The sequence below is a fragment of the Salminus brasiliensis genome, chromosome 12, assembly GCF_030463535.1.
Source record: "Salminus brasiliensis chromosome 12, fSalBra1.hap2, whole genome shotgun sequence".
NCBI classification, from domain to species: Eukaryota; Metazoa; Chordata; class Actinopteri; order Characiformes; family Bryconidae; genus Salminus; species Salminus brasiliensis.
Genome location: NC_132889.1, coordinates 29,905,530 through 29,916,682, shown reverse-complemented (window position 1 = coordinate 29,916,682; position 11,153 = coordinate 29,905,530). Strand labels below are relative to the sequence as shown.

The 11,153-nt window shown below is 42.3% G+C and overlaps 1 protein-coding gene across 1 annotated transcript; it reads left to right on the top strand.

Moving 5' to 3' along the window:
- The first annotated feature begins 163 nt into the window (after positions 1-163).
- Positions 164-7,368, top strand: mettl2a (methyltransferase 2A, methylcytidine). Its single transcript, XM_072693555.1, has 9 exons — positions 164-353; positions 2,329-2,417; positions 2,695-2,966; positions 3,070-3,119; positions 4,017-4,077; positions 4,182-4,321; positions 4,606-4,712; positions 6,557-6,622; positions 6,923-7,368. The coding sequence occupies exons 1-9, from the start codon at positions 172-174 to the stop codon at positions 7,090-7,092; spliced, it is 1,137 nt and encodes a 378-aa protein (XP_072549656.1). The 5' UTR covers positions 164-171; the 3' UTR covers positions 7,093-7,368.
- Positions 7,369-11,153: the final 3,785 nt, after the last annotated feature.

Genomic DNA, 11,153 nt, shown 5'->3' with positions numbered 1-11,153 from the left:
ATATTCACCAAAAAGAAAAGGTTTAAGAGGGTTTGCTTTTTATGATGTTTTTTCAGTGATGCCTACTGAGTCCCGAGTCCTTCACTCCAGTTCAGTAGGGGGCGGTACTGAGCCTAAAGCTGGTCATCCACCCGCCACAAACCACAGTGAAGCAGGAGGAGGAGAGGCGTCATGGCGGCGCCCGGGGTTGTCGGTGTGCCGGCGGCTGATGAGAGCATGAGCCAGTCCGCTGACGGACCGGACCGGAGCCTTGTGGATGGACCAGACCGGAGCCCGGTGGACGGACAGAAACGACCACAGTTCGGGACCCGGTTTCTCACAGACCCCCGGCAGGTCTTCCAACACAACGCGTGGTAGGAGAGCGGTTCTGTCCCAGACTGAGACTCTGCAGCAGTTCACTGAGACACAGCGCTGTTTCCTCTCTGTTACCTTTCCCATCCCTGTCTGTTTAACAACATGTCAACTTAAAGTGAATCAATTTTTCATTTAATAATTCATATGTTTTATTCTTGGTCACATCAGTTACACTCACTTGTATACAGTGCAGTAATATGTGTGTGTGTGTGTGTGTGTGTGTGTGTGTGTGTCTCTGTCTGTCTGTGTGTGTCTCTGTCTGTCTGTGTGTGTCTCTGTCTGTGTCTCTGTCTGTCTGTGTCTCTGTCTGTGTGTGTCTCTGTCTGTGTGTGTCTCTGTCTGTCTGTGTGTGTCTGTGTCTCTGTCTGTGTCTCTGTCTGTGTGTCTGTGTGTGTGTGTCTGTGTGTGTGTGTGTGTCTGTGTGTGTGTGTGTGTCTGTGTGTGTGTGTGTCTGTCTGTGTGTGTCTGTCTGTGTGTGTGTGTCTGTGTGTGTGTCTGTGTCTCTGTGTGTCTGTGTGTGTGTCTGTGTGTCTCTGTCTGTGTGTGTGTGTCTGTGTGTGTCTCTGTCTGTGTGTGTCTCTGTCTGTGTGTCTGTCTGTGTGTGTCTGTGTCTGTCTGTGTGTCTGCGTGTGTGTCTGTCTGTGTGTGTGTGTCTCTGTCTGTCTGTCTGTGTGTGTGTGTCTCTGTCTGTCTGTGTGTGTGTGTGTCTGTCTGTGTGTGTGTGTCTCTGTCTGTCTGTCTGTGTGTGTGTGTCTCTGTCTGTCTGTGTGTGTCTCTGTCTGTGTCTCTGTCTGTCTGTGTCTGTCTGTGTGTGTCTCTGTCTGTGTGTGTCTCTGTCTGTGTGTCTGTCTGTGTGTGTCTGTGTCTGTCTGTGTGTGTCTGTGTCTGTCTGTGTCTCTGTCTGTGTGTCTCTGTCTGTGTGTCTCTGTCTGTGTGTCTGTGTGTGTGTGTCTGTCTGTGTGTGTCTGTCTGTGTGTGTCTGTCTGTGTGTGTCTCTGTCTGTGTGTGTGTGTCTGTGTGTGTGTCTGTCTGTGTCTCTGTCTGTGTGTGTGTGTGTGTGTCTGTGTGTGTGTGTCTGTCTGTCTGTGTGTGTGTGTCTGTCTGTCTGTGTGTCTGTCTGTGTGTGTCTGTCTGTGTGTGTCTCTGTCTGTGTGTGTGTGTCTGTGTGTGTGTCTGTCTGTGTCTCTGTCTGTGTGTGTGTGTGTGTCTGTGTGTGTGTCTGTCTGTCTGTGTGTGTGTGTCTGTCTGTCTGTGTGTGTGTGTCTGTCTGTCTGTGTGTCTGTCTGTGTGTGTCTGTCTGTGTGTGTCTGTCTGTCTGTGTGTCTCTGTGTGTGTGTCTGTCTGTGTGTCTGTCTCTGTGTGTGTGTGTGTCTCTCTCTGTGTGTGTGTTTGTGTGTGTGTGTGTGTGTCTGTGTTATTGTTGTGAACCTTATCTTTTGTTTAATGTAAAGTAACAATATCTAACATGTTAATATTAATTAAATAGGAACTTAATAAACGAATCTGTAGTTATTTGTATTTATTGTAGTTAATGTATTAACAATAGTGTAATTGAAAATTAATTATTCAACATTTTACCTGGTGACACAAAGATTTGATCATCATTTTTTAATTATTGAAACATATTGAAACTCATTCATGATTACTAATCTGATGCTCAGAATACTACTTACACAATGTACAATGTTATGGTGTTTGTATTATTGTTTTTGTTTACATATTGTTTTAGAAAAATTAGTTGGTTACTATTTTACTATCAGGCTCTGGGTGTTATTATTATTATTGTTGTTGTTATTATTATTATTAATACATGTTGTACAGATCTGCTTTTGTGCAACATATGCAGTTTGAGTTATTATGCAAATAGAAGCTAGAAAAAAAAATGTATTATAATTAATAACTAATGAGTCAAGGGAGACGTTCCATTGCGCCAAATGTATTCAGGTCTCTTTACGTTCTCTGCTGATCTGGTAGGGATAATGTGGAATGGTCTAAGGAGCAGGAGGAAGCCGCACAGAAGAAGGTCCAGGAGAACAGCCAGCCTCTCCCAGCAGAGAAACAAGGTTTGTGTCTCGGCCCTTATGAGCTAAATGAGGCCTAATTCAGTCTACCAGTAGAGCTGAGAGAGCTGTAAGCTCCAGAGGTACTTGTTAGTTACACATCTGTTGATTAATTCATATAAAATACATGGTTCTGTATTTTGAGTCATAGCTTTGCTCTGGAGCTTCTGTAATAAAGGGTTTGTGTGTTTATTCATCTCATCTTCTGTACCAGCTAACATGACGTTCATCACGATCGCACGTGTCTCCGTTTTGAGAATTGTTTGCTTCCTTTGAACAGAGGATTTTGACAATAACGCCAATGAGTACTGGAATTCCTTCTACACGATCCATGAGAACCGCTTCTTTAAGGACCGCCACTGGCTCTTCACTGAGTTCCCTGAGCTCGCCCCTCAGCAGAAACCGCCCCAGAGCTCCACAGAAGGAACACCTTCAGCTGAACATGGAGAAGGAAATGGATCAGCTCTGCTGTTAAATGGAGAAGAGACTTCTGCTCCGCACATAGAAGGGACAGGGTTTCCTGGAGCCTCAGCTTCCTATCGCATTATGGAGGTGAGTCAGATAATGAGTGTCTGTGTGTTCGTGCCTGTACAAATACTGTTGCACACCCGTTTGTGTAAGATGATCTTCTAGCCTTCAATTTAATGTGTCATAGGTAGGCTGTGGAGTGGGCAATACAGTCTTTCCAATCCTCAAGACCAACAAGTAAGTAAACAGGACGTTAGTAGATAGAGAATACTACATTGCATGCAGTCTGTTTGATATCTGACGTGTGCCTCTTTAGTTAGTGATGCTAGGCTATTCCAGGCTAACACTGGAATTAAACTCCTCTCCATAAATACACAGTCAAATGCATCTCTTCAAACTTCCTGCTTTTGTTGGAGTAACTGTCTCTACTGTGTGGAGGATTTGATTGCAGTTCAGTGGTGAGTGTTAATGAGGTCAGGATGTTGGATGATCACCACACCACCTCATCCTCAACTCCCCAACTCAACTCAACTCATCCATCATTACAGAGAACACAGTTCCTCTGCTCCACAGCTCAATGCTGGGGGGCTTTATACCCCTGTAGCCCACACCTGGCATTAGACATTGTGCCAGCAGGTTAATGTTTATTTGCTCCAGAGAGTCCTATACTATAGTCCCTGTAGAAAAGTACTGCCAAGACATGGTGTGTGTGTGTGTGTGTGTGTGTGTGTGTGTGTGTGTGTGTGTGTGTGTGTGTGTGTGTGTGTGTGTGTGTGTGTGCGCATTTGCTTATCTGTGTTCAAAAGTGGTGCACCATAATGTACTGTGTGTTCATAAACATTTGGACATTGTGTATGTTAATTGATCGATGGCATCTGGAATAAGTAATAAATCATGTTAAAAAATGTTTAACTTTATTCACAGTTTATAAGTCCTACCAACGACCTGCATGAACTGTCAAAATTCTAGCAAAGACACTGATTATTACTCAAATTCTGTCTGTGCACAGGACAACCTATTTTTATAAACTGTAGTGTGCATGTATAATATTACAAACATTGATTCCCCTCTTTTAACTGTAATTCCATGTGTATACTGTAAACACACCCTGTTTCTTTTCCCTGTGTCCTCCAGTGATCCAGGTCTTTTTGTCTACTGCTGTGATTTTTCCAGTACAGCTGTTGACCTAGTCAAGGTGAGCAAGAGAGTGGCATCTCATAATTGATTAGCTGACTGATGGCTTATTATTTGCTTAGTTGATTGGATGACAGACTGACTGAATGATTGTTAAAACTGCAGTCCAACCTGGAGTATGACCCATCTCGCTGTCATGCCTTCGTCCATGACCTGAGTGATGTCACAGCAGAGTATCCAATGCCAGAGCAGAGCCTTGATGTCATTGTCCTCATATTTGTCCTCTCCGCTCTACATCCTGACAAGTGAGTGGATTATTTTTTTGCCCTTTTTTTAATTTGCTGCACTTTAACAGTATAGAGGTCAGTTGGTCTCTGTGAATTTGGCCGGTGCAAAATGTCAGCACTATTGGCGTGCCTGGCCAAACCAAATCTGGCATCTATAGGTGTGTGTCTAGGGCCACAAGAACAACTATCATTTTTAGCCATCACGTTCAGCTGCTTAGTCCCTAATAACTATGTGAAATAAATGTGCAAAGCTTAGTGCTTTCTTAAACATACATGCTTTGTTTTGTTTTTTTACTCCACAGGATGCACAGCTCTATCAGTAAACTGGCCCGTTTGCTGAAACCAGGGGGAGTTCTCTTACTGCGGGACTACGGACGCTACGACATGGCCCAGCTTCGATTTAAGAAAGGTACGAGTCCTATAGCTGCAGCTGTGTAGTCGTGTTAGCAAGTGTCTACTAAGCACTACAAGGCTAATGTAGGAAATGATGGAAGTGTAGGCAGTACACCTGGCAGTAACCTGTCTCTTGTATCTGGATAGTATCTGACCGGATTCTGTTTACACTTGTCATTAAAATGCGTCCCCAGGGTGAGCGGATGAGAACTAGTTTTACTTTCCTGCGTAAAAAACACGACATGTACATCACTTCCCTTTTACTTACTGTAAACAATGGCTTCTCATTAAAATCATCCTGCTCTGGGAGACCATGAACAGTTTAGAGGAACTGTGGGGGATCTACAACACAGGAGATAGATGGTTCTCCCATTCCTGTAATAGCTCCATCAGAAAATATGTTGGACTATTTAAACAGCAAGGGAAGAAACTCTGTAATAGCACTCTGAACTGCGTGCACACTTGCGAGGGACAGAGAGCAGCCAAGATCCCCAGTAATCATTACTCATATTAATATTTTATCCGGCAGTACTTCTGCTTCCCTGACAGAATCCGATCACCGAAAGCTCAGTTCGTTTACATTTGTATTAAATGTGGGCAAGATTCGTCTCTGACCCCACCTCTGAATGTGGTTTGAGTCCCCCTATCATAATCCCATCACAGTGCGTCTTGGGAGTGTTGGCTTTTCATGCGGACAACTGAAATCCGAACATGATACAATCACCAGAAACTCTTGTTAATGCGAGGTGTAAACAGGCTCAGCTTCAGACTTGCATTAGATTCATGTTACACTAGTAGGTAAAGATAGCTACTGTCTGTAAGACTCCACCAATCAAGCCAGCGTTGACTTTCTATTTTATGAACAGATGGCAACCCGAGCGGGACAGACATACTAAGAGTAAACTGCACAAGGCCAACCCCGGCATAAGTAGTAGAATGACCGCTTACACCAAAAATAGATGGAACAAGTCACATACACTACATGCCGCATTGGACATACGAAGTTAACACAGTCCCCTTTATTAAAGAGTGAGGGTTCCCCACACTGCGAAACCTGCCGAACTCCCCCTAATAGTCGACCATTTATTAACAGAATTTGCAGATTTCTACCATGACAGACGCAGACTCTGTTTAGCACCAACATCTCCACCCAAACCAAAGCTGAAACACTGATCAAGTTCCTGTCAATTACAGCACTAAAGGCATGTATGTGATGCATTTTTTTAGACAATGGTGCTGGAAACTGTTTCCTAGATTGCAGAAAAAATATATATTTACAATACATATACAAATATATCTTAAAAGAGCACATGAAAATAGTGCTGTGACTTTTACTAAACTTACTGTTGACACAGGCAGTCCAAATCTGGTAGCGTTGTAAATACCAAAATTGGACAGGTTGCACGAATCTGGATTCTCTTGCAAATTTCATGAAACCACTTGTCATTAAAATGCGTCCCCAGTTATTTAAATTCCTCAACAGCAGCGCTGCTGCTCTGGCTGTGTGACCTATGACGCACTCTGTACTCTCTCTGCTCTGTCTGAGCCAACATAGAGGAAGTGCTGATTGTTGATTTGTTGTCAGTCAGGAGGTGGGATTAGATGGTAATTATCGTTTCTTCTGGTGTTTTTTGGTAGTTTTGAGGATTTTTAGTAGTTGGTTTGTGAAACTGTTGAAAGAAAATGGCAAACTGTTCAGCTTGCACCACCGATTTCCACTCTCAGCCATGCTCATTTTACGAGGTGACTTCAAATACAAGAACTGAATGTGGCCACAGCTTATGGCTGTTAGCGTTTGGGCTAGTAACCCATACCATCGTCATAAGTGTTGTTTTGTTTTCATTCTGTTTGTCATTTTAGGAAGATGCTTGTCTGAAAATTTCTATGTCAGAGGAGATGGAACACGAGTCTACTTTTTCACTCAAGGTAAAGACTCTTCTGAAGAAAAAAAAACTGTATTTAATGCATGTTTTAATATACACATTAGAGGATGAGTTATCGTAGCCATCATGGCTTCTGTTATTGAGAATTGTAGTAAAGTAGTTCTCACAGGTTCCTGATTGGAGCTTTACACCAGTTTCATAATTCACTGGTCATCATTTCACCAGTTTCATAATTCACTGGTCATCATTTCACATGTGGCATATTTAAAACTGAGAGAACTGACTTCTGCCGTATTTCCTACACTCTTTTTCACACTTCACTCTTCCTCATATGTTCTTTCAGAGGAGCTGCATGAACTGTTCACTGGAGCAGGTTTGGAGAAGGTGCAGAACCTAGTGGATCGACGGCTGCAGGTAAACAGAGGGAAGCAGTTGACCATGTACAGAGTGTGGGTGCAGTGCAAGTACCGCAAGAACCAAAGGCCTTCATCAGAACCTGCAGCTCAGAAATGAGGCAAGAACCCAGAAACCAGCTGAATGAAAACCAACATGGTGACCTTCAAAGACTTCCTGTCATAATTGCTTTGGTCATGTGGTTCATCACTGGAATTCAAACTGTATTAAATAATCCAGTAGATGAACCAGTAAGGACAAGAATGTGGGCGAGGACATTAAATCCCATCACTCTTCACTGGCCGCATCGGAGAAGTGGCAAGCTTTCTTGCTTTTGAATCATCTTAAACGTTTTTACCTGAATTTGTATCTTAAATAAAGGATGGCATGCTTTTAGCAAGCGCGGATTTCCCTATTATTAATGTTTTCTATAAAATGGGTCCTCAGTAAAAAAAAAACTAACATCTGGATGGAATTAAAGTTTCAGCAGGGCATACAGGTTTATAGTTTACTGATTTTTTACAAACCTGTATCTTTGAATGTCACATGGTCATATAATCATTATTTTTGAAAATATAATCATTATAGTATGAAAAGTTGATATTGTGCATAGTTGGATATTATAGATGGATAGATAGCAAGCATTATATGTATGTTTTTCAGGAGGGTGTTTACTGGTGCCACTCTGTGGTTTTATTACTGTCAAGAATCCAGATTTCCAAAAGCATTTAGGTGTTAGGATCATTTTATTGTAACTGGTAGAGGGAGTGTTCAGTGTAATGCTCGCTCTACCAGGCGAGAATTATGTTTGTGCTGAGTTGCTTTCAAAAAACACAGATATAGTGTTTAATTGTTTCAAAACGTGGTTGGTGGAAAGTGATACTTTTTCCTTTTTACTAGCTTGTTTAGGTCAACTTCAAATCAAAATGGACAAATTTTCCTTGTTACTTCATATCCTTGGTCATATTAAGCACAATTCATTAGATATAAAAAAACAAAATATTTGCTATAATCTTCCATTAAAATTGTCTTTTGATGGTTTTAAAAACATTGCCATGCACCAGGGGACGAGGAAAAATAACAACTGGAGATGTCCTGATCTAGTTAGAACATGTCAAGGGAGGGTGGGTTCTACCTTTAAGTCTTGGTTCCTCTCGATCTGAGGGAGTTTTTTCTTTGCCAGTGTTGAGACTTGGATCTCCGTACAATAACAAATAGCAGCCAGATAGCTCTCTAGGTAAGATGTGCTGCTTAATGTTTATAGAATGTTACATTCTAGACTGACTTTTGTTTAATGGCCTAATTCTGAACTACACTATAAATTAATAATAATTTTATAATCCAGTCTGACTAGCTTCCGTGATCAGTCAGCTCCCAGTTCTTTACAAACACTCCATTCAACACTGCACAAGCTTGATTCTGTAGTCAGAGCAATTCTAGTTTGGATCTAGATCCAGTATTTTTTGTGTCATTGCATTTGTGTGAAGGCACAACACATCCAACCTTGAGGCAGATGAGCTTCGACAGCAGAAGACCAAGTCACGTTCCACTTCTGTTGTACAAGAACAGGAAGCTGAGCCGGCAGTGGACACGGGCTGACCAAACCTGGACAATTGAATACTGAAAAAACATGGTCTGGTCAGATAAATCTGAATTTGGTCCCAACACCATGAATCCATGAACCCAACCTGCCATGTGCCAACATTCCAGGCTTGGGAGGCTGTTAATACCAGCCAATCGTTGCTTGAATGCCACACTCTGATTGACTATTGTTGTTTACCCTGTGCATCTCATTATGGTCACAATTTACCCATCGTCTAATGGCTACTTCCAGCCTGATAATGCACCATGTCACAAAGCATGGTTTCATGAACATGACAATGAGTTCAGTGTTCTTCAATGACCTTCCCGGTCAGCGGATCAGAATCCAATAGAACACCTTTGGGATGTTGTGGAATAAAAGATTCACGGCATGAAAGTGCATTTGTGTGCCGCAGTCATGTCAGTATGGACCAGAAGCTTGTGGAATCTTGATGAATTGAGGCAATTCTGAGAGCAAAGGAAAGCCCTGCTCAGATTTGACAGTGTATTGGAAAGTCACCACTGTACAAATGCAAGTGTTTGTGTAAACAGTTTCTAAAACTTTACCATTAAAAAAAAAGTGATTAACTATGCATTATAAATAGATACATTTTTCTCAAGCTATTCTATGCACAAGCACTTTTACATGCACTTCATTTGGACTGCTTTTATGAAACATCCAGTTTGCCATAGTACATCCATCATAATGTAAATACAATTTATTTTTGACTATTTTTACATTCACAGCATTTAGCTGACACTCTTATCCAGAGCAACTTACAAGGTCATATTACACAGGTGGGCCAACGTAGTGTTAGGAGTCTTGCCCAGGGTCTCTTATTGGTGTAGCACAGCATACAGTCACCCAGACTGGTAATCGAACCCCAGTCTCCCACAGGGTGTAATAGCTCACTGGCAGCTAGTGGTTTTATCTGTTGCACCACACCAACCACAAAGAGCTTCTGGATTTCCCAGAATGATTGGACTCATATAGGACTCATATAGGACTCAGTTTGCATACCGTCCAAACCGTTCCACAGATGATGCCATCGCTCACCTTCTCCACACATCGATGACACATCTGGATGCTGGGAGGGGTAATTATGTTAAAATGCTGTTTGTGGACTACAGTTCAGCATTTAACACTATTATTCCCTCAAGACTCACCACAAAGCTGGAAGATCTAGGTCTCCACCCATCCATCTGTGACTGGATCTCCAACTTCCTGACTAACAGACCACAAGCTGTTCGGGTAGGCAAGCATGTCTCACCCACCCTCACCCTCAGTACCGGAGCCCCTCAGGGCTGTGTCCTTAGCCCTCTGCTGTACTCGCTGCAAAGCCTCCAGCTCCACCAACATCATTAAGTTTGCTGACGACACAGTTGTGGTGGGCCTGATCTCAGGAAACAACGAGAAGGCCTACCTGGAAGAGATTAGAACCCTGGAGAACTGGTGCCAGGATAATAATCTCCAGCTAAATGCCAGCAAAATGAAGGAGCTGATTGTGGACTTTAGCAGGAAACAGCAGAGGAGCTACCAACCTGTCCACATCAGTGGAACGGCGGTGGATAGGGTAGGAAGCTTCAAATACCTTGGAGTGACCATCTCGCAGGACCTGTCATGGAGTTGCCACATCAACACCATAACGAAGAAGGCTCGTCAGCGCCTATACCACCTGAGACGACTGAGGGACTTCAGACTGCCCTCCAAGGTACTACGATCCTTCTACTCCTGCACCATCGAGAGCATCCTCACGGGGAACATCACAGTCTGGTTTGGGAACAGCACCAAGCAGGACAGGCAAGCGCTACGACGAGTGAGACGTTCAGCAGAGCGAATCACTAGGATGGAGTTTCCTGACCTGCAGTCCATCTACAAGAAGCGGTGTAGGACCAAGGCCAAGAAGATTGTGAAGGACCCCAGTCATCCCAACAATGGACTGTTCTCTCTGTTGCCCTCGGGGAAACGCTTAAGAACCCTGAAGGCTAACACAGAGAGAATGAGGAGGAGCTTCTTTCCACAAGCCATCCGTGCCTTGAATGGGGACAGGGACTTAGGACACTAAATCAAAGTATCCACATACACAAACTGGACCCTCACTCACTACAATACACAACCATGGCTCACGGAAAACACACTACGGACAACAATGGAAATATTTCTTTTAACTCACATACAGATAAATATGTACATATGTATATGTATGTATATATACACACACACACAGACACGCACTATTTCATCTCTGTATATATATTTGTATATTTGTATTCTGTACTTTTTTTTTGCTTATATTTCTATATTTTCCTTTTTATATTCTATTCTTTAACTTAAATGTAACTTATTCTATTTTTATTTTCTTCATTTTTATTTTTATTTTTCTTTTGCACTTTTGCACTTTACTTCATTAAGTTAAGGTTTAGTTAAGTTTAAATGTAGATTTTTATTGTATAGCTTGATGTGAGCAGACTGTCAAAAAAAGCATTTCACTGCAAGTTATACTGTGTATGACTATGTATGTGACAAATAAAATTTGATTTGATTTGATTTTTTTGATTTGAACCCACAATCCTCAGCTCCGAAGGCTGATGCCTTATCC